Source organism: Drosophila suzukii, chromosome 3 (genome assembly GCF_043229965.1).
Source record: "Drosophila suzukii chromosome 3, CBGP_Dsuzu_IsoJpt1.0, whole genome shotgun sequence".
Classification (NCBI taxonomy): Eukaryota; Metazoa; Arthropoda; class Insecta; order Diptera; family Drosophilidae; genus Drosophila; species Drosophila suzukii.
In genome coordinates this window covers 11328427-11351288 of record NC_092082.1, presented here as the reverse complement: position 1 = coordinate 11351288, position 22862 = coordinate 11328427, and the positions used below count along the sequence as shown (strand labels likewise).

Sequence of the window (22862 nt, the reverse complement as noted above, 5' to 3'; positions counted from 1 at the left end):
AATCGTTTCCTCTTCTTCTACGCTTCGTTCGTCTCGCGAATTTCGGCGGTGTGTGTGTGCGTGTGTGGAGCCTTTTCCACGTTTTTTCCTCCGGAAAAGAGATTTGCAATTGGGCCCCCACATTGGAGCCACTTGTGCGGCGAGCATCGATCGAGCACGAATACCAGGCAGAGCAGCGGGTGCACAGTGGGCGCAAGGTGACCGCCAGAGGACGACGACGACGAGAGCAGCAGAAAGACCGGCGAAACGTGGAAGCAGGCAGAAGTTGCGAAAATGGAGGCACAAAAACTCACGGAACTGTTGCGCGCAACTATTGATCCGAATCCGGAGCAGCGCAAGGCGGCCGAGGATCAACTGGCCCAGGTGAGTTCGCCCACCAAAAAAAAACACCGCCCCATCCAAATTCGAAAGGTCTTCGAGGTGGCGCCATCGTCTAAAAACCATGTGCTTTTTTAATTGTTCGCTTTTAACCTCCCTCTCCCTCACTCTCTCTTTCTCTCCCCCTCCTTCTGGACTTTGTGCATGAGTGTGGGTGTGTGGATGTGGGGATAATGTAAGCCGATATCGGTCAAAAAGTTTGCCCTTTATGTGTTTACCATTATCCCAGCTATCCCATTTTTTTTGTCATCCAGAGGCAACAAGTCTATGTATATCTGTGGGACACACATATGTGTGCTATATATATACACCCTTGCACTGTGGTTTCGATGTGATTTTTCGGAATTTAAATGAAGTGTTAATAAATAATGGAGTAAGCCTGTGTAAATATCGCTGGGTTTCCCTTTAATTGGAGCTTACGCAATCCCCTTGGAATTAAATGCCCCCAATCAGAGCGGCCAGTTTAATTAGACCCCTCCCCACAAGTCCAATTTCTTTGGCCCCACTGTAAAGGCATGCTCATTACGACTGAGTCAGCATCTAACGATTTGCATGCCCCTCCCACCCTTCTACCGATGTTAATTAACTTTATCAGCGTTTATGGCCAGTAGCAACTCTTGGCTCCTCCATATTAATTGAGCTCTGTGAACGGAATTTAAAGTGCTTCTGCCATCGATTCTTTGGGCCAAATCCAACTCAACCCCACCCAAACGACAGTGTAAACAAATTTATACCATTTCTATACATTATGAACCCCACAGATACACAAAATCATTGGATTCGTGCCGACCATACTGCAGATCGTGATGCAGACAACGGTGGAACAGCCGGTGCGCCAGGCAGGAGCTGTCTACCTCAAGAATCTGATCAACAGCAGCTGGTCGGATCACGAGGCAAAGCCCGGGGAGCCTATACCCTTCTCCATTCACGAGCAGGATCGGGCCATGATCCGTGGTGCCATCGTGGACGCCATTGTCCATGCTCCCGAACTAATCAGGTGGGTTTACCCAACGGAAATCCCCTCCAGAAGTCTAATTTCCCTCTGTAAACAGGGTCCAGCTGTCCGTCTGCGTGAATCACATCATTAAGAGCGACTTCCCCGGCCGCTGGCCACAGGTAGTGGACAACATCAGCATCTATCTGCAGAACCAGGATGTCAATGGCTGGAACGGAGCTCTGGTGACCATGTACCAGCTGGTCAAGACCTACGAGTACAAGCGCAGCGAGGAGCGAACCCCTCTGAACGAGGCCATGAACCTGCTGCTGCCCATGATCTACCAGCTGATGGTGCATCTGCTGGCCGAGCAGTCCGAGCAATCGGTGCTGCTGCAGAAGCAGATCCTTAAGATCTACTATGCCCTCACGCAATACAGCCTGCCGCTGGACCTCATCACCAAGGAGATCTTCTCGCAGTGGATGGAGATTTGCCGCCAGGTGGCCGATCGTGCCGTGCCCGACAGCTCGCACCTGGACGATGACGAGCGAACGGAGTTCCCCTACTGGAAGACCAAGAAGTGGGCCCTCCACATCATGGTTCGCATGTTCGAGCGGTGCGTTGAGGGAATGGCTTTTCTTGTTGCCTGTATAACTAATAGTGCTTGTATTTCTTCAGTTATGGCAGTCCTAGCAATGTGGTTAGTGAGAAATACCAAAAATTCGCCGAGTGGTATCTGCCAACGTTCAGCCAGGGCGTCCTGGAGGTGCTCCTCAAGATCCTGGACCAGTACCGCAATCGCGTCTACGTCTCGCCGCGTGTCCTCACTGACGTGCTCAACTATCTGAAGAATGCGTAAGTATTCTAAAATAATACTCAAGTTTCAACCATTATTAAACATTAGATTTAATAAACAACTTAGATTTATGATTACACTTCTCCTCCATCGTAAAGTGATTTTAAAAGCCAATGTTAGTACTTTCTAAAAGTCATTTCTCTGTAGGTCATTCATACAACAACTATTTTATAGACAGCAAGTCTGACAATGTTTAAAGCTGATAAGATACACTCTTTACAGTGGCCGTTAAAAAAGTCGATTTCAATCAGTTAGGACTAGTTTGATTTAGGCTGATCAGCCAACTCAATATAGGCAAGCTTATAAAAATTATTTATTGATTTGGTTTATGTTTATTAACCATAATTTGTGTGTTCTTAAAACAAATAATTGCGTTTGATAACTCCAACTTGCACTAAAATACTTATATTATCATTTTCAGGGTTAGCCACGCCTACACCTGGAAGTTAATCAAGCCCCACATGGTAGCCGTCATCCAGGATGTTATCTTTCCCATCATGTCGTTCACTGACTCCGACCAGGAGCTCTGGGAGAGCGATCCCTACGAGTACATTCGCTTGAAGTTTGGTAAGTAAAAAAGTTAAATACCCTAAAGTTCCTTTACTAAGTTACTTAACAAACAGATATCTTTGAGGATTACGCCACCCCTGTACCGGCTGCCCAATCCCTGCTGCATTCCATCTGCAAAAAGCGCAAAGGCGTCCTGCCCAAGGCCATGGCCACTATTATGCAGATAATTACATCTCCGAATGCAGACAACAAGCAGAAGGATGGTGCATTGCACATGATTGGAACGCTGGCGGACGTGCTGCTCAAGAAGGCTCTGTACCGCGATCAGGTGGAGTCTATGCTGACCACCTACGTGTTCCCAGAATTCCAAAATCCCGCTGGACACATGAGGGCACGTGCCTGCTGGGTGCTGCACTACTTCTGTGACGTGCAGATCAAGAATCCCCAAGTGCTGGCCGAGATTATGCGTCTGACCACAAATGCTCTGCTTACGGACAAGGAGCTGCCCGTCAAAGTGGAGGCGGCCATCGGTCTGCAGATGTTCCTATCGTCCCAGGACGAGGCGCCGCAATACGTGGAGGGGCAGATCAAGGAGATCACCAAGGAGCTGCTTACCATCATCCGCGAGACGGAGAACGAGGACCTGACGAACGTTATGCAGAAAATCGTGTGCACCTTCACCGAGCAGTTGCTGCCGGTGGCCACCGAAATCTGCCAGCACCTGGCCACTACCTTCAGCCAGGTCCTGGAATCCGAGGAGGGATCCGACGAGAAGGCCATCACGGCCATGAGTCTGCTCAATACTATTGAGACTCTGCTCAGTGTGATGGAGGAGCACCCCGATGTCCTGCTCAACCTGCACCCGATCGTTATCAATGTGGTCGGACACATTTTCCAGCACAACATCACCGGTGAGTTGGGTGTGGCACTCCATCTCTTGGATATTTTGTAAATATGGTGTTTTCCCCTTAGACTTTTACGAGGAAACCTTCTCGCTGGTCTACGATCTGACGGCCAAGGCCATTTCTCCCGAGATGTGGCAGATGCTGGAGCTGATCTACCAGGTGTTCAAGAAGGACGGCATCGACTACTTCATCGACATTATGCCTGCGCTGCATAACTATGTGACGGTCGACACGCCCGCCTTCCTATCAAATCCCAACAGACTGTTGGCCATTCTGGACATGTGCAAGACGGTGAGCTATTACTTGAATCTTGTTATACATCGTTTGTCTAATTTATACTATAAATCCCCTTCAGATGCTTACTGGCAGTCCAGGCGAAGATCCCGAGTGCCATGCCGCCAAACTGATGGAGGTGATCATCCTACAGTGCAAGGGACAGATCGACTCAGTGATACACATGTTCGTGGAGCTGGCTCTGTCCAGGCTTACTCGCGAAGTTCAGTCCTCGGAGCTGCGCACCATGTGCCTGCAGGTGGTGATCGCAGCCCTCTACTATAATCCCCAGTTACTGCTGTCCATTCTGGACAAGATGTCCCAGCAAAACAACGAGTCCATTAGCGCGCACTTCATCAAGCAGTGGCTCCACGACACGGACTGTTTCCTAGGGTAAGGATGCACGCACTTCCTGAAGAGCTAGTTCCTTTACTAACTATCCTTTTCAGCATCCACGATCGCAAACTGTGCGTCCTGGGTCTGTGCACCCTCATCTCGTTGGGTGAAGCCAAGCCGCAGGTGCTGAGCGAGGTGGCCGGCAAGATTGTGCCCGCCCTTATTCTGCTTTTCGATGGCTTAAAGCGCGCCTATGAGTCGCGCGCTCAGGAGGAGGAGGAAGAAGAAGAGGAGGAGGACTGTGACGATTGTGAGGAGGCTCTGTCCAGTGACGAGGATGATATGGACGAAATGGCGCCCGACTATTTGGACAAGTTGGCCGAATTTGCCAAGACGAAGGGCGGTGAGGCGGGCTTTGAGGTAAAAGCCGAGATCAAGGACGAGGATGCGGATTCGGACGGCGAGGCTGAGGAGTCTGTGGGTGATCTGAACGAGACTGGGCTGGAGTCCTTCACCACGCCCATCGACGATGAGGAGAACGAGAGCGCCATCGATGAGTACTGGACGTTCAAGGAAGTTATCACAGGTATTAGGAATTGTGCTTTCTGCTGAATTTTAGAAAGTATATAACGATTGTATCCGTTTTCCCATCAGCACTTTCTGCACAAGACCAAGCCTGGTATGCGCTGCTGACCTCCAACCTCACACCTGAACAGGCCAAGGCGCTGCAAGAGGTGGTGGTGACCGCCGATCAGCGCAAGGCCGCCAAGGAATCGAAGCTGATCGAGAAACAGGGCGGCTTCGCCTTCCCACAGACCGCCGTGCCCACGTCCTTCAAGTTCGGCTCCTAATTAACTGAATTGACCAGATCACCAGAGACTTGGTTCGATATCTGACTTGATTGTTTCTCATATTCTTTCCAAAAAATAACAAAAACATCAAACAAAACACATCTGGCATGCTGATGATGGCTTTAAAGGCATTCTCTTGGTTTTCGTACACTCCGTGTACCCATGCACGCTGCGTCGATCGGTAGATTATTCGGATCCATCAATCGGGCGGCGTGAAGACCGCGCTATATTTATTGTAGATTTATATTTTATTTCCTATTTCTTGGCCATGGCGGCCAACTAAATTATGTATCTTAAGTCGAAAGTCCATTGTAAATCTTTGTATGTAAACAAAACGAAACGAAAAACAAACACGTCGAGGACGAGAAGGTCTCATCAAATGAGATTGTGCCCACCAGCACGCCCCGCAGAACTCCAAAAAAGATGGCATCTAGGTCAGGAAAATGAGAATTCAACGCAGAGCATTTCACATACATTTTCTTTACACACACATACACGTATATTCTGTACTAAATGAAGCGATATTTTTGAAAAATAAACAAAAAAACATTTTTAACGTTTGAACTGGACAAAGGTATATTTTACGGGAATCGGGTAGTGTTATCTGGGAATCAAAACAAATTTTTTTACGGACGCACTTATTTTTATTTGTTATAAAAAATTTTCTGTTTCTTAACAAACAGTAATATTTAGTTTTAATCAAGAATCTATTTAAATTTTGGCGGGCATTAAGTAGATTATCGATAAATAGTGTTTTAAACAGCCAAATTTGTTTTAATACGTTTTCCACACTTGATTGGAAGCCTGTCGATAATCGGTAATTTGTTTGGGTCTATCGTTCTTCGATATCAGGCCGCATTTGTTTACAACTGAAATTTAATTAAAAAACCGTGAATTTCCGTGATAACCATGAAAGTAGCTGTAGAGGGATGCGCCCATGGCGAGCTGGAACGTATATACGACACCATAGCGGGCATCGAAAAGGACAGCGGCACCAAGATCGACTTGCTTCTGTGCTGCGGCGATTTCCAGTCCACCCGGAATCTGGAGGATTTGCAGACGATGGCTGTGCCAAAGAAGTACCTGGACATGTGCTCCTTTTACAAGTTAGTAAAGCTATTGCCAGTCATTAGCAAATGAGTTCATATTTTCCCTCCAACAGATACTACAGCGGTGAGCTGGTGGCTCCCGTCCTGACCATTTTTATTGGCGGGAACCACGAGGCCTCCAATTACCTACAGGAACTCCCGTACGGCGGTTGGGTTGCTCCCAATATCTACTACCTCGGCTACGCCGGTGTGGTCAATGTGAATGGAGTTCGCGTCGCTGGAATAAGTGGAATCTTCAAGGGCCACGATTTTTTGCGAGGCCACCACGAATATCCACCTTATACCGACTCCACGTGTCGCAGTGTCTACCATGTACGGCAGTTGGAAGTCTTTCGGCTGAAGCAATTGTCCGGGAAGGTGGACATCTTCCTGTCCCACGACTGGCCCTCGGGAATCTATGAGTACGGGAACAAGGCACAGCTGCTGCGCAAGAAACCCTTCTTTGCGGCGGACATGGAGAGCGGTAAGCTGGGCAGTCAACCACTGGAGGAGCTGCTGAAAGCCATCCAGCCGGCCTACTGGTTTGCTGCCCATCTGCACTGCAAATTTGCCGCCCTGGTGCCCCATAATCACAACCAGAAGCGAGCAGATGATGGATCCTCCTCCTCTAGCAGCAGCAGTGAGGATGAAGACGAGGAAAAGGAGGAGAAGACAACACCTACGCCTCCCCCAACTAAACACGTACCCGTGACAAAATTCCTGGCTCTGGACAAATGCTTGCCGCGGCGTGCATTCCTGCAAGTGGTAGAGATACCGAGTGACCCCATTGAGGGTAAGCCACGTCTGGACTACGACGCCGAGTGGCTGGCCATCCTGCATAGTACAAATCATTTGATTTCTGTAAAGGAGAACTACTACTATCTGCCCGGAAAAAAGGCGGGAGAGCTTACAGAGCGATTCAACTTCACGCCCACCGAAGAGGAACTGGAAGCTGTGACCACAAAGTTCCAGAAACTCCAGGTGCCGGAGAACTTTGAGCGCACAGTACCAGCTTTTGATCCCGCAGAGCAGTCCAACTACAAGCACATGGTCGTGGGTCAACCGAAGGTGCACCTGAATCCCCAAAGTAATAGCTTTTGTGCTGCTTTGGGCATTGATGATCCACTGTGCCTAGTTTTGTTGGCGAATGGCAAAGATCTGCCTGCGGTGGGATGTGCTGAAACTGTCGCTGATGAGGCGAACGATAGCTCTAAAGTGGAGCCGCTGGAAGAAGACATCGGTGAACCTTTGGTCACGCCCACCAAACGGAAACTAAACTTATCCCTGCCAGCTCCTATAGCAGCACCTGCAGATATTACTGATAAAAACGTAATAGATCTTCCAGAGGAGGTGGAACCGGAGGAAATAATTGCAGAAACAGAAGCCCCTACGGTAGAGGAACAAGCTTCAGTGCCCGCTAGTCCCAATATCAAGAAGCTGAAGCGACGAAATCAGAATATATACCAAGCACAAGATGATTAAAACCTAACAAATTCCGTGAAAGCGGAGTGAATTCTACAAAAAAAGAGGCAATTTTATTTAAATAACACAGAAGATACTTGGCTGATACGGGCAGCCAACGGGTGATGATGGGCGAATAAATAGGAGGGTATTAGCTGCAGGGATTCACTGTGTCCCGGTGGCATTTTCGGCATAGACCTCGTCGGCACACTGAAAAGCGGCCTGCACCACGGACTCGGGCGTGTCGACCACGTCGCAGTAGTACGTATCCGGCGAGGGGATGCAGTGCAGCTGCACCTGGCCGGCGTCGACCTTGGCGCGATAGAAGCGGCACTGTCGCGGACCATATGTGGGCATATCCGCATCGTATGGCGGACTGAGGATGTCAAAGAATGCCGCCACGCCATTGCCAAGCTGGGCAATCTGATGGTAGTTCCTCTTTCGCGGCGTCAAGGTTGCACACGGACTTGCGGGCGATACCAAGCTGGGTTCCTCGGTTTTCACCTTCACCACCGAGGGATGCGGGTCGTAGGTCAGCGGCTCATCAGGGCCCAGTTGTTGTGAGAAGCTGTCTACTCTTAACTGGCCCCAAATGCAGCGCAGCAGGCCAAACATCATGGGGTGGTCATGCAGGGGAATCACACTCGCTCCGCGCACAATGAACAGGCTCATGGAGAAGCGGTCGTCCTCGAAGATGTGCATGTAGCTGCAGGGCGCCCGGTTGCTGGCCACGCTCCGGAAAAGTTCCTCGCGCAGGTGCAAGTCCCGGTAGGTCAGCTCATCAGTCAACTGGCGCAAATGCTGCAGGTTCGCATTAAAGCTGGCGTGATTCGCACGGTCGAACGTCTTGAAGGCCTGCCGCAGCACATTGGTGAAGTGAGTCGTCATCTTTTCCGGGCAGGTGTACTGAACTCCGCCGGTTATAGCAAGGAACGGCAAGAAAACAAGTGCAAATCTCTTCCAGAAATCAAGATAAACAAACCATCAGCTGATCCAGTGTTGGTAAACGCATCGAGGCAGGGGCCACTTGGATTTCTTCTTTTTTATGTTGTTTATTTAAGAACAAGATTTAAACAAATGCTTTAATTAATGCCTAATTAGGACTAAAAGCCGCGCTCCTTGGACTGGGTGGCGTGCGTCAGGATCCAGGACTTGTAGTCGCGCTTCTTCATCGACATCTGTTTGTGCCGCGGATGCGTGGGGCAGATGACATAACCGCGCTCCTGGCGCACCACGATGTAGCAGTCCTTGCAGCGTCGCTTCAGGTTACCCTTGACCTTAAACCCGGCCACCTGTTGGACCAGTGTGGAGCCGGGACTCAGGAGTCCCGATCCTTGTGGAATCCCACTTGTGACGGCCATCAGTTGCGCGTTTTGCATGGTTCCCGTCGTAGGAGCTGCCGGTCGCATGAGAATGTGGAAGCCGCGTGCGGCACTGAGTCCACTCCACAGGCGGGAGCCTTGTTGCAGGATTCTACTGGCCAGGGTCATCTGGAAAAGCCATTTTCATTAAGATTTTCAGGGAAATCTAAAGGTGAAAACTCACGTTCTGTTTTTTGGATCCACTACCCAGCAACCGATAACAAATACAATGACTTCTAGTGCTAACCAACACTAGGTGGTCCCAAAAAGTTATCGAAGTTCAAAAAGTTTTGCACTTTATTTGTTATCCAGTTTAATGAATAAAAAACCAACGCGTATTTAAAACAAACCAATCACAAATAAATTATAAGTCCAAGCTTAATGATGTGTTATTTAAACAAAATGCTTTTTATTAAAAGGAATCCAGGAGATATTTTAGTGTGCACTTATTCGAATAGTTTATGCTTTTTTGATTAATCGATACTGATGACTTCAACTGGATTGGTCAGCGACTCATCCAGTCTGGAGCGCTTACTTTTGGTGGGTGCAGCAGGCTCGTCGTCGGAGGAATCCAAGATTTCCGTGATGTCCTCATCCTCGATCACTTCACTCGGCTTGCGCTTAGCGCCCGACTTTGGTGGACTCTGCACGGTGAGTTTGTCTGTGGCCACGGCAACGACATCCGCTTCATCCTCGTCCTCCTCGATCATCAGACAATCATCGTCATCCTCCTCAACCACTTCGGTGGGCCGGCTGCGCTTTGAGGTAGATGGACCATCGTCCTTTGAGTCACCTTCCCCGTTGGCAGAGCGCTTCTTAGCCGTTTTCGGTTCATCCGCCTTTTCTGCCTCCTCATCCTTCTTTTGCTCCTCCTCTTTGGGCTTCAACTGCTCGGCATCGGCCACGACTTCGAACAAGGCCTCATTCCGCTCCGCATCGAAGTGGGAAATAATGATACTTAGCTCATAGTTCTGGAAGAAGTCGTCGCATTTGAGGATTACACCATCAACAATGTTTAATTCGCTTAGGAGCTTGCCCTCGTTGGACTCGGTTTCGCCCTCCTCCGAGGAGATCAGAATGGAGCCATTGCTCTCCACTGTCACATCCGGATTCAGCATGTTAAGTGTCTTTACCAGGACGTCGTCACGCAGCTCCTTTATACGGATGCGTTTGGTGTCCACCTTGAGAGTGATTGCCGGATCGCTGGCGCATACATAGCAGTTGGGATTGGGACCCGGGAGAATGGCGTCCGGCACGAGGAAGTGATTGCGTGCATTTGGCCTAAGTCGAGCATAAACAGCCTTGCACTCCTCCCACTTGGCCTCCAGAACTTTGAACGCTCGCATAACCGAAATACCCGCCGTAATCGCATTGGTGGTGGCAATGGCCGGAATAATGTTGCCCGCCATCGACTTGATCTCGAATCTCGACTTGCGCTCGATGTTGAAAATGTGGGATCGCACATTGGCGCAGGCGGCCACGAAATCCATAGCTGGTTGGTCATCCTTGTCCCAAGACAGCGTATCGTCACCTTCCAGTTTCAGGAAAGTCAAGCTCAACTCTTTCAAAGCATTGGCAAAGACTTGAGCGCACTCCTCGATGGACCAGATCTTATGGTGCTGCTTAGCCACATCCTTCCCGTCGCCAGAGGAGTCCTTGGGCACCAGGGTGTCCCACTGCACGGGCACGGGCGCCTTGCGGGTCTTCCAGAGATTCGACATGCGCAACAAGTAGGTAATGTCCTCGTTGAAAAACTTGTTGAACAGCTTGCCGGGGTCGTACTTGCAGTCCTTGGCCCACTGTCGGGTGTTGATGCGCACTATGTTTCCATTGGCCGTATCCTCTTTGGCCTCCTTCTCCTCCTTGGACTCCTCGGCCTTTTCTTTTTTCTTTTCATCAGCCTTAGGCTCAGCGTCTACGTCGGCGCCTTCTTTCTCCTTGGCGTCGGGATCAGCGGCATCGGGGGAAATATCCTCATCTTCCAGAGACTCGCCAAAGAGTTGACTGAAACATGCAATTTAAGGGAAGTATAAGATTTGATTGTTTAAAAGTATGTAAAGAATATAAAAATTTGAAATGAAGTGTGGAAAACTCACTTAAATAGATGCTTGGCCCAAACGATGCAGTGAATAGGTTCGGAGGGCGTATTGCGAATGGTGCAGCCGGGAAAGCTTCGCTGTTTATCCTTCGGCGTGCACTCGTAGCACTGGGTGAGTCCCCGCTTGATCAGCTCGACCTGGCCATTGTAGCCGGCGGTGCCGCTCTCGATCAGCGGGACATCCGCATTCAGGCACATGCGATTCACATGGTTCCTGGCTGCCCTGTTGTCCAGGGCACTGAGCACCAAGTCGAACTTCTTGAAGAAGCTGACGCCATAATCAGTGCTGAAAGGGAGATATGGGTTTACTATAAACACAAGATGCATCCAGGCTATAGGCTTTCCCAACTCACGATGTGACGCTATCATGATAGGCTGTAATCTTGGCATCCGGATTGAAGCTCAAGGCGCTTTCCCTCGCCACCCGCGCCTTCGATTTCCCAACGTGCTCCCGATGGAAGAGGAACTGTCGGTTCAGGTTGCTCAGATCAATGGTGTCCAGATCGATCTGGGTAAAGTCAACATTAAATTGTTAATTAATCATTTATACATTAAAAACCTTGCACATCCCCGAATCACTTACAATTTCGATATCTGTAAAGCCGCTAAGCACAAGGTTCTTAAGCACCTCGCAGCCAATTCCGCCGGCTCCCACCACCAGCACCTTGGACTTTTTCACCAGCTCCTGTAATGTGGCCGGGAACACACCATCGATAGCTGCAGCCATTTTCTCTATTTACGCTTTTCTTTTTCGTATTTTTGCAGGGAAAATTGCAAGTCGGCGAGATAGATAAACTGAAAAAAGTGACGCCGCCGGTAGAAGTGTTGGAAAACATTGAAGGTTAGACATTGCCATTTCCAGGGATGGCAAAAAGAGTGATCCTAAGCGTGACTGAAGGTGTGAAACTGTTACTGAACAATTAATTAGTTTTTTTTATTTAAGTCAAGAAAATTAGCATTTGACCGGCAAAGTAAGGCGGTTTAAAGCTTAATATAAATTTCTGTGTACTTAAGTAAATCTTTCCAAACATGAAACTGTTTACCCTTTCCATTTTAGCCAGAATTCAAGCTACACAGACATCATTGCCAGCACTGCCGCCCCAACACGACCAAATCTAGAGCCACCTGGTCACACCACACTTGCGCTCCAAAAAAATAGAGAAAAGCATTTTATTTCGGACGAAGTGGACATACGGATCTCTGAGCACGGATCACGGCGAGCGCGGAAAGCGGAACACGGACGAACTGCTCAAGCGGAATCAATAGGAATCAATACATCGGTACAAGTGCTGGTCAACACAGAGCAATGGCCGAAGTGCGACGCAGAAAGGGCGAGGAGGAGCCCCTGGAGGAGACCGCGATCTCCGGAACCGGAGGAGCCATCAAGCGGAATTCCTCCGCCGCCGATTCCTCGGACCATGTAAGTGCCAATGACTTGTATGTGGAGCAGCCAGGCTAGGCAGCCTGTTCCGGATTCCAATTTGCATAATTCTTGGAGCATAGAAAACCTAATGTGTGTATACCAACAAATCTGTGTGTGTGTGTGTTTTTGTTATTCTCTGACGCACAAGCAGGTGGGAGAAAGAGAGCTCTCTCCTGGAGAAAATCCAATAACAAACAGAAACCAACCCCCACCCATCCGCACATACACCCACCCACCTGCTGTGTTGCAATATGTATAGCGCCACTATGACCAGCAAATCCAATTAAGTGGACGACGAAAATTACGGAAGCCAAGAACCCAGAGTTGGGACCATTACCACTACCAGACTTCCTCCTCCCTTTCCGGCTGCGGTTTCTTTTTTGTTCTGGGTGATAAGCCCCCCAAATGTCTCCTTATCAACCGAGCGATTTGGCAACAAACAAAACACGCCACCAAAAAGCCCGCAATTTGACTGCCCACTTCTGCCCAACCCCCCCTTTCGTTTTATATGCCTGTGTATTGGATAAATGAGTGATTCTGATTATGGGTATATGGCCACATACATACAACGTATCTTGGACTTTGCTCAGCGCCCAATAGAAAGTGCTTAAACCCTGCACTCCGTTCGTATCGAATTCGATAGGGAAGCTACTTTGCACCACCAGCCAATCCAATCCAATCCAATCAATATGTGCATTCCTTGTACCCCTGCAGGTGGACTCCGAGGAGGAGAAGATTCCCGAGGAGAAATTCGTCGACGATTTGGCCAAGAATCTGCCGCAGGGAACCGACAAGACACCCGAGATACTGGACTCGGCTTTAAAGGACCTGCCAGATCGGTAAGTTAACTAAATGAAAAAGTTAAAGTTTATTAGTACCCAAAACCAAGTGTTCCAGTTCCAAATTGAACATTTGCGGTTTTAGAAAGTACATACTACAGAAATTAGTTATTATTATCAGTTAGAATACATATATTATAGAAATATTCAAAATAAATATAACTTTTTCTTTCTGATACTCAAACAAACAAGTGCATAATCATCATTAGGATTGTATTGAAAAGTCATTCTGTTTATTCTTGTTCTATTTTCTAACTGATGAGACATTTATTTGTATATTAGGCATTGCGAAAAATATTTTGAGCATCTTGTTTTAAAAAAGCAAGATTATTGCTAATTAAACATTACTGCCAGAAATGCCAAATTAGTAAAATTAAGACTGAAAATATGCACTGTTTAGATATTTTACTGCGTTCAATTTGTTCTTGATTTATAGAAGTGCGAAATATAAAAATTCGGCAGTATGAGCGTATTCCAAAAATATTATATATCAACAGCTGGCTGCAGTTGGCGAGCAAATATTCTAAATCAATATGTACGTTTAAAAACAATAATCTCTGGCGCATTCCACAGATGGAAGAATTGGGTCATCCGTGGCATTTTCACTTGGATCATGATCTGGGCCTTCGCACTGATCATCTATGGCGGACCGCTGGCCTTGATGATCACGGTGAGTTAAATGGAATTCGCGTAAATTACTCTTCAATTATTTAATTTCTTACTTTCTCTCTGCAGACTTTGCTGGTCCAGGTGAAGTGCTTCCAGGAGATCATCTCAATTGGGTACCAGGTGTATCGGATTCACGGCTTGCCCTGGTTCCGAAGTCTCTCCTGGTACTTCCTTCTCACCTCGAACTACTTCTTCTACGGGGAGAATTTGGTTGACTACTTTGGCGTTGTCATTAATCGAGTGGTCAGTGCATAATCAGCAAAATGAACTATACTACTATTAATCTGGAATGTATTATACAGGAATACCTTAAGTTCCTGGTGACCTATCATCGCTTCCTGTCCTTCGCCTTGTACATCATCGGTTTCGTTTGGTTTGTCCTCTCGCTGGTGAAGAAGTACTACATCAAGCAGTTTAGCCTGTTCGCCTGGACTCACGTCTCCCTGTTGATTGTCGTCACCCAGAGCTACCTCATCATCCAGAATATATTCGAAGGCCTTATTTGGTTCATCGTACCTGTATCGATGATTGTATGCAATGATGTCATGGCGTACGTATTCGGTTTCTTCTTTGGACGCACGCCCCTCATTAAGCTCAGCCCCAAGAAGACCTGGGAGGGCTTCATTGGGGGTGGCTTCGCCACCGTTCTCTTTGGCATTCTGTTCTCCTACGTGCTGTGCAACTACCAGTACTTCATCTGCCCCATCCAGTACTCGGAAGAACTGGGTCGCATGACCATGTCCTGTGTGCCCAGCTATCTGTTCACACCGCAGGAATACAGTCTTAAGTTGGTAAGTTAGTTACAGTTGGAAGTTATGTGATTTTGTGTTTATAGATGACAAGCATTGAATCATTCTACCATCTAACCTTATGATCTCTTTAATAAACTAAATAAATTTGTTATCCTTTCCAGTTTGGCATTGGCAAAACTGTAAGTCTCTACCCCTACATCTGGCACTCGATCTCCCTGAGCCTGTTTAGCTCCATAATTGGACCCTTCGGCGGCTTCTTCGCCTCCGGATTTAAGAGAGCCTTCAAAATTAAGGTGAGTTTTTTTTTTATCAAAAAAACAATGCTTTCTTTCCTAACACAACTTTCCACTTTAAACAGGACTTTGGTGACATGATTCCCGGACATGGCGGCATCATGGATCGTTTCGACTGCCAGTTTCTCATGGCCACCTTCGTCAACGTTTATATATCAAGCTTCATCAGAACTCCGTCGCCTGCGAAGTTACTGACCCAGATTTACAACCTTAAACCTGATCAACAATACCAAATTTATCAGTCGCTCAAGGACAACCTGGGCGATATGCTAACCTAAGCTTAATCGGTTATCAGTTATATTCGGACAAGATGTTTGCTTTAGTCGTACGATCTATATACAATGCCGAAATTTCTATATATACATTGATATATGTATATTTGTAAGCAAACGGGCAAGCACTTTCGAGCAACCACATAAAATAAGTTAATTATGGGCATAATTTTTGTTATGTTTTTAGTCCTTAGTTAGATTTTGTTGCTACATTTTAAATACTTTCCTAAGTTAGTACTTTCATTTACTTGCATTAAGTTATACCGATTGTGTTGGCAGAACTCTACATAGTGCAATCGAATTTTTAAGCGATTCCATTAATTTTAATGCCCCATGCCCAACTGACAGGCGTTACATCCAACGCAAGGCAAAGCAAACAGAATAACTATGAATTTAATATCGACTATGTGTGTGTGCGTGTTGTTAGTGAATTTACTTACTATTACTATAACTTAGCGATGATCAAGAAGGCAGCGCCGGAATCTGGAGATTAGCATAATTAAAGCGCATTTTAGTTAATTAACTAAGGGACGAGGAGACAGAACTACCAGAAAAGAGTCTGTAATGCTGTAATTCTATATAGTGCAATATGTAGACGTAAACGATTGATTTAACAAATTCAATATTTATTTTATACAATGTATCAGCATCATCCTCAACCCGCGACACTTTCTCAAAAAGTAAATAGATGATATATAATCGGTTACTTATAAATCCTGTTATACGAGTATCTGTATGGCATTTACAAAAGAAATGCAAGACGACGACGTATTAATGAACTAAGTGTACAAAGATTTCAACTTAAAATCTTACAGTCTCTATGTTAAATATATATAAAAGTGAAGAAATATTAAAAAAAAAACAAATTTATTTCATAAACTTAACGGGAAGCGATTATCTTCCATGGCACTTGAGGCATTTCTAAAGCTAAACATGTGTCATAGTCGCTTCATTTGTTTTTGGAGACGTTTTTAGCTGTTCCCCTTAAAGAAGGTCTATAGGTTTAACCAGCATCTTTTTGATTAAGGAGTTCTTTAGGTCGTCCACATCCTTGCGCTCCAAATCAAAGTAAACTTTCCGGTTGCGAGCGTCGTCGAGTAAGTGGCGCCACATGTCCACAGACTGAAATACATGACAAATAAAAGTTCAAAAATAAATAATACAAAAATTCATTCTGGTCACTAACCTTCAGATCATCAAAATTCCCACAAATGACCAAACAACGCTTCGGTCTGGTCAGAGCCACATTGAGGCGCTGATAGTTGGTGAGGAAGCCGCAACCGCGTGTCCTGGCATTGGAAATTATGATCACATCCTTTTCCAAACCTTGATACGCGTCCACAGTCATAGGAGTGAGATTCATGTGACTGGGAATCACCTGGCTCAAGGCAAAACATTGGCTTTGGTACGGCGAGATTATGCCGTAGCTGTAGCGTTTGGTGGGCAAGTGTTTGTCCATCTCAGTCAGAAGTTTGGCCACAAAGCGAGCCTCCTCGTCATTGCTAATACTCTTGTTTTGAGCGCCACTGATGTCCTGGGTGTATCTCAAATTGATCACACAGTATGGAATGACAGCCGAGGCAAAACGGGCGGTAGCGTCGGCATTTACCAACTGATCCTCGTAGAAATACTTATTGGGCCAACGACAAATCTCTGGATGCATGCGGTACTGCATGCTCAGCTTAAAAAGTTTCGTGTGCACAAACTGGTTGCCTCCCGGCTTATCCAGCTGCTGTTGTAGACTGCGCTGAATGCGATCGAACATAGAATTAGACAGTCCAAAGTCTATAGCTTTTTTGGACAGCACCACTGCCGGAAGTTGCTGGGTGTCGCCCACCAGAACGAGATGCGTTAGACCAAATCTCATGGGCAGCAATGTCCAGGGCTCTGTGCATTGGGTGGCCTCGTCGATGATGCAGATGTCAAAGAAGTCCACATAGTTGGCCAGTTTCACACACGAGGAGAGAGTGGTGCAGATGATATTGGCCTTGGCCACACACGTTTGAGAAATTTCGAGCTCCTCACGCGGTGTTAGCGGTGGATTCAGTTGGTCGCTGATTAAACGGAGCTGCCGTTCTTTCTGTTGCAACTGCTGCTGCAGATATGTGCCCGTGAGATTCGCCTTTTGCTTCAGCTGAAGGATATCAGCCTTAAGATCCATGTGCTGCTTCTTCAAAATTTCAACGTTCTCCGGAGTTAGGCGCTCCAACTTCAGCTTCTTGGCTTTATCGAAATGCGCCTCCAGCGAGAAGGGTCGAGAGTAATTGCTCATTTTCTCGTGCAGCCCGAAACGCAGTAGGTTGAAGCGGTCGTGGCTCATCACGCGCACAACCCCACCCAGGAGACCAACAATGTGGTCTACGGCCGTGTTGGAATGAGTACAAATCAAGATCTTGCGGTCCAGCGTCTTGGCGGCATTTCCGTACAGAGTCTGAAGACATAGTTCGGAAATAACCTTCGACTTGCCCGTCCCAGGTGGGCCCTGGATCAGTGTGATACTCGGTTTCAAATCATCGACGACTCGCTGATAGGTGCGCAGGCAAATATTCTCCTGATGCTCGTTCAGCCTCGTGCAACCCTTGAAGGTGAACGCCTGCTTTGGTAGTGAGATCTCACTTATAGTCTGCGTGGGCTTCAGAATACGACGACAGAGCGGCGAGCTGGGCAGCTGATGGACGGCACTCAAGGCCCCCAACTCTACCCTTATACTGTCGACGACTGGACGGACGGTCCACTGCTTAACGCTGTTAATCTGGTCCTCGGTTATATTCTGCATCACGATCTCAAACAGAAACTCAAAGGTGTTGCCTGAATGAACCAAAAATTACTTAATGTGAGGGAGGTCGAGGATTATTTAAACATATGGTAACGACTTACCTCCGACACACTTAATATCTAGCAGATTGGCAAACGTCTCGGTTACTTGGCTGCCGCCCGAAAGGGTATACAGTACAAATTTTCCAATAGGTCTGTTATTGACTAGAAGAAACAAAAATAAGTATTAAATGTAAAATATTGGAATATTTGGTATTCTTGTGGACAATCAAATAAAGAAATGATGGCCCATCTTAAAGGGAACCTTTTATAATTATATTTTGGTAGTCAATGATCATTGCATCATTCGTGAGAAGTACTTATTTTCCTCGCTTTTTTCATCATTTTGTTTCTCACACAAATGATAAATACCTTTCGATTAGTGAGCTATTTTTACACATTTAAATTTTTTTTATTTTCTTATTCTCGCTCAGTATTCCTATTTTGTACGGATATTTATTAACTAAACTTAGCCCAACTGTACGCTACAAACTAAGCAACTACAAATTTATAAAAATGCAAACCTCTGATAATCAAACGGTAGCAATTATCCTGGATGTACGCGTTCTGTAAGCTGGCAACAAAAGTCTCTGTGTTCATCCTGTAGTCCCTTTCGATTGAGGTCAGCAGCTCCAGCTTCATCAACGGTACAAACGTACTTTAAGAAACGAATTAAAAGGTAAACATAGCGTTACTTCATAATAATTATTATCAAACTCACTCTATATAGTGCTTAAAAGAATCAAATTCATTTGAAATCGGTAGTAGAGTATCTTGGTCGGCGACTGCATCTACACTACCAAGCTTCAGCCACTGGTTAGCCCACCGCAGGATACTTCGTGTGTGTCGGCGGATGTCGTTCACCGGTTTTTTACCCTTGCGAGTCCATTCGCGGCGTTCGTGGTACGTGCTGAGGAAGAGCTTAATGCACTCCTTGCGTCCATGCTGTTGGGTTCGGGCGCCCTGGACCTTTTCGATGTAGTGTATCACGACATCATCATTGAAATGCACTTTTCTGAGCTTCTTCTGAATATTATTTAACTCCTCGGTTTTTTTATTGTAGCGTTCCATCTCAGCAAAGGTAACCTTGTTGCAGGTGCGCTGGTTTCTCGCCTGCTCTGCTCCTTTACGTTCCGCTGGGCGATAAGAATGTGGCTGCGGATAAAGCAAGGTTTCATCAGCTGCCTGGAGTTGCTGGGAGAATGTCTTAACAGTTGGGTGCCGGGGAGGAGTTGGTTTCTTGGGCACTGGCTTAGCTTTATCCGTCTTTGCCACTTTTGTTGGTGGACCACCAACTTCTTTGGTTAGGAATTCGCCTCGGTTTGTATTGTGAATGGTAGGAACAGTTGTGGAATGCTTTCTCTTACTAGTTCTTGAGCTATTGTCCTTTTCCTTCGGTTTGTCAGACAGCTTCTTAAGCGCTTCGCGGCGATTTTGCTTTATTTTTTCGTCTTCTTTTTTCTTGTCCTTGGGCTTTTGTTTCCACTTGGCGTTCAAATCGGCTTGGTAGTCAATAAGGCGCTGGCGCTCTAATACTTTATCTTTGGCTTTGACTGCCGACACCCCTTGCAATTTGCCACGATTCTTGGCAACGGATGGAGCCTCGTGTGTCATCCTCTTCTCATTAGAGTTCTCAAGTCTCCCAGATGCATCGCTTTTGGCTGGAGAAAACTTGTCAGGAAGATCGGTTTTCGTAGTTCCAGGGCGATCTGTATAGCACGATTTCGATCGGTTGAGTAGGCGTGGGCTTTTTTTAAGAAGGCTTTCAGCTGGAATAGAAACTTTATCATTGCCCTGTTTAGAAGGAGAAACTTTGGATTTGGCCATCGGTTCAGTTTGCTTGACTTCAGTCGCTAACGACTTGAATTCTTCTGGACTCTGTAATTTTTTGGGTCTGCCGCGAGTCGTGTTTTTTTTTCCTTCAACTTTTTTGTTTTTTGATTTGGTAGACGTCTCCAACTTTTCCGGAGCCTCTAGAGTTACCACCAACTCTTTAAGGCTGTTACTCGAATTTTCATTGTTCTTAGAATTCTTTTCTTTTTTGCTTAAAGGTTCCTCTAATTCTTCTGAACGATCTATATAGCAGGATTTTGAACGACTGCGCAGTACTTTTTTGGGTGTCGAAACTATATCTTTTGGAGCTTCTTTGGTTTCCTTTTTTGCTGCGCTGGATTTAGCTAGCTCATCCCGAGAAGTGACTGTGAGTCGCCTACGGATTGGTGTCTTATTAGTCTCATCCTGTTGTGGGCTTATTTGTGCTAATTCATCTCTGGACGCGATTGTCTGGCGTCGCTGCCGAACTGAGGACTTCTTGGTCTCCTCGTTTTTGTCCTTGCCATCTGCCAATGTCTTGCTCGGAGTTTTTAAGCAAGATTTTAGTTTAGGGCTGACTTTGTCCTCTGCCTCAAGCGAGTGTTCATCATCTGCAGTGGAGCTGACATTGTCGGTTGTTTTTTCTTTTTTCAAGCGTACCGAACATTTTCGAATCGGCGATGGATCGGGAGTCGTGCTATCAGCTGAGATGAATCAGAAAAAAGTGAAAACGTGAAAGTGGTTATAATGATAGTTAGCACCAGCAAAAGCATACAACATGAAAAAGCAGAAAGTTTTTTAAGGACAGACTGAAGTAATTACCCTGGCGCACAACACGATCGTTAAGGGACTTGTTTTTGGAGCGCCCTCGTTCCATCTGGGGTGCAATCAACTCATCGGAAGCTTCGTCCTCGCTGGAGGACTGTATACGTAAAGCCCTCGTTGGATGTTTCGCTTCAATACCCAGATCTGAATCCGAATCCTCCTCCAACACCGGGTAAGTCTGCGACATTTCGATGACATCTGGAACAACCTTTTGGCTAAGCAACTTGGACCAGTCGGCCACCTTGTCATTCAGTTCATCATCATCCGACTCGCTGATGTAGACAATGTCATCGTAGGTATCAGACGATGGAGAACCTTGAACTACGTTCCCCACGCCATTCGATTCTAGGAAATCCTCTTCGCCATCGCTAAAGGCCATTTCGGCCTTTATTTCCTTGAGTACTGCCTGAGACAAGGCATAACGTTCGTCGTACTCATCCTCGTCGATCACTTCCTGCGGTGCTGAAACGCGTTCCCCATCTGCATGCTTATCGGGCTCAAACGCTTTGCAACTTGGCTGTGCCTCCGATGTTTTACTCTTATCCTCATCCGTTTCCAGTTCAATACAGTCCCCATCGTGAATTTTTGCTTGGGTGGCGGCACTGGTCGCCGATTTTTTGTTCAGCTGGTTGTACAAATATGGATCTAATTCCAGAACAGAGTCGAGAATGGCATCGTTCGGCTCCCCGAAGATGGTTTCTATCTCCGCGGTGGTTTGCTTTACGATCTCTTGCTTTACCTCTGTTATTATAGGCAAATGCAGGCCAGGACTGGGGGGCATCTCCTCATCTTCCTCCACCTTCAGGCTGGTGTCCTGAAGGGCAATGTTTGGTATTTGCTCCTTGAGATTAAATTCTGTGGGTTGACCGGCAATGGGGAATCGCACAGCGGGCAGTGGCGTTGTATCGTCATCGTCGGAGGAGAGGATGACTTCATGAACCGTGGGCTGCATTTTCTTTAGCACGAAAATGGCATGAATGCTCTTGACTTCCGCGAGTGGCATTCCCGTGACGCCCAGGCTGATGGTGGAGCCCTCCGCCACGGCCAAACACTTTATTTTCTCGCTTAGTTTACCGTCATTGATAAAGATACCATTCAAGGCATTCTGTGGTTCAGAGGAATATTAGGAATAATTTATATTCGGGGGCCATACGACATCTTACCATTGACTGCACCACCACTTCATTATCACTGACGATGATGTTGGCGTGCTCCCGGGACACAAATTGATAGGTTCCAGCCAGGACTATCCTGCAGCGCGAGTGGCGACCCACCAGGTTGTGCCCGTTGTACAGGATGTGTCGCTGGCCAGTGGTCACATGTTGCAGATACCACGAGCTCCTCATCCTGCAAAACTCTTCTTCGCTCGTCGTCCTCAACTTAAGAAAATGAAGAAATTTGTTTACATTTAATAAAAATAGTTGCAGAGGACGCTGTAAATGTGACCGACGCTTCTTGGGCCTAAAACAACAATAACTCTTGCAAGTGGTTGGGAACTAATGCATTGAGTTTGGAACATGCGAGTGCTATTAAAAGCCTTGACTATTAGTTACTACTACTCGTCACATGTAAATACATTCTATTTACTTTTTAAAACGTAAAAAATTGTTTTGAAAACTGCGTAGCAACACGCTCTGTTTACGATTTCGCCAAAACGGTAAATGACAGTGTTATAAAGTGGTGGCAGTGCAGTCGAAACGGTTAAGCGGTTAACGGTAATCGTTAGCCCTATTAATATAAAGAAATATATGGTTTAAGGAAGTTGTGTCTATATTTATATCTGTTAAATCGAAATGACAGGTTTTAAATTAACAATCTGTATACATTTTGTTGTAAATTTGAACTATGAATTAGTGAAACCAAAAAGTTTAAAAATCAATTAAAATATTCTGTTACAAACGAAATAAATAAATTTTTTAATTTAAAAGTAGAAACATTTTTTTTGTATTGTCCTTTCATTCACTTACTTAATAATAAGCTCGCCCGATAATTCCGATTTTTCGTCCTTTCTTCTGATGCAGAACGATTTTTAAATTATATACAACAGTCAGAGATATAAAAAAATCTATTAAGTACAATTTGAATAATTTCAATACCGGAAAAATATTATGT

General features: G+C 46.3%; 7 protein-coding genes across 7 annotated transcripts; 3 read left to right on the top strand and 4 right to left on the bottom strand.

Annotated features, from left to right (window-relative positions):
• The first annotated feature begins 22 nt into the window (after positions 1-22).
• Positions 23-5607, top strand: msk (importin-7 msk). The gene is made up of 10 exons (XM_017079108.4): positions 23-363; positions 1140-1375; positions 1431-1928; positions 1991-2167; positions 2590-2735; positions 2792-3589; positions 3651-3874; positions 3939-4249; positions 4306-4778; positions 4847-5607. The coding sequence occupies exons 1-10, from the start codon at positions 274-276 to the stop codon at positions 5041-5043; spliced, it is 3150 nt and encodes a 1049-aa protein (XP_016934597.2). The 5' UTR covers positions 23-273; the 3' UTR covers positions 5044-5607.
• Positions 5608-5863: 256 nt separating this feature from the next.
• Positions 5864-7647, top strand: ldbr (lariat debranching enzyme). Its single transcript, XM_017077762.4, has 2 exons — positions 5864-6149; positions 6206-7647. The coding sequence occupies exons 1-2, from the start codon at positions 5953-5955 to the stop codon at positions 7611-7613; spliced, it is 1605 nt and encodes a 534-aa protein (XP_016933251.2). The 5' UTR covers positions 5864-5952; the 3' UTR covers positions 7614-7647.
• On the bottom strand, positions 7645-8589 carry LOC108012403 (2-aminoethanethiol dioxygenase). Its single transcript, XM_017077763.4, has one exon. It carries the CDS (start codon positions 8478-8480, stop codon positions 7758-7760), a length of 723 nt encoding a protein of 240 aa, XP_016933252.1. The 5' UTR covers positions 8481-8589; the 3' UTR covers positions 7645-7757.
• A 35-nt stretch (positions 8590-8624) lies between these two features.
• On the bottom strand, positions 8625-9272 carry mRpL36 (mitochondrial ribosomal protein L36). The gene is made up of 2 exons (XM_017078088.4): positions 9138-9272; positions 8625-9082 (listed from the first exon to the last, which is right to left on the bottom strand). The coding sequence occupies exon 2, from the start codon at positions 9080-9082 to the stop codon at positions 8696-8698; it is 387 nt and encodes a 128-aa protein (XP_016933577.2). The 5' UTR covers positions 9138-9272; the 3' UTR covers positions 8625-8695.
• A 63-nt stretch (positions 9273-9335) lies between these two features.
• On the bottom strand, positions 9336-11879 carry Uba2 (Ubiquitin-like activating enzyme 2). The gene is made up of 4 exons (XM_017078313.4): positions 11635-11879; positions 11405-11559; positions 11050-11337; positions 9336-10957 (listed from the first exon to the last, which is right to left on the bottom strand). The coding sequence occupies exons 1-4, from the start codon at positions 11776-11778 to the stop codon at positions 9427-9429; spliced, it is 2118 nt and encodes a 705-aa protein (XP_016933802.2). The 5' UTR covers positions 11779-11879; the 3' UTR covers positions 9336-9426.
• A 295-nt stretch (positions 11880-12174) lies between these two features.
• Positions 12175-16013, top strand: Cds (CDP-diacylglycerol synthase). The gene is made up of 7 exons (XM_017078315.4): positions 12175-12471; positions 13189-13313; positions 13887-13983; positions 14049-14225; positions 14285-14773; positions 14896-15027; positions 15093-16013. The coding sequence occupies exons 1-7, from the start codon at positions 12358-12360 to the stop codon at positions 15303-15305; spliced, it is 1347 nt and encodes a 448-aa protein (XP_016933804.1). The 5' UTR covers positions 12175-12357; the 3' UTR covers positions 15306-16013.
• Setx (probable helicase senataxin) lies at positions 15905-22453 on the bottom strand. The gene is made up of 8 exons (XM_017078311.4): positions 22338-22453; positions 21914-22129; positions 20748-21855; positions 18835-20629; positions 18638-18771; positions 18177-18278; positions 16486-18107; positions 15905-16421 (listed from the first exon to the last, which is right to left on the bottom strand). Exons 2-8 carry the CDS (start codon positions 22094-22096, stop codon positions 16284-16286), a joined length of 5082 nt encoding a protein of 1693 aa, XP_016933800.3. The 5' UTR covers positions 22097-22129; positions 22338-22453; the 3' UTR covers positions 15905-16283.
• Positions 22454-22862: the final 409 nt, after the last annotated feature.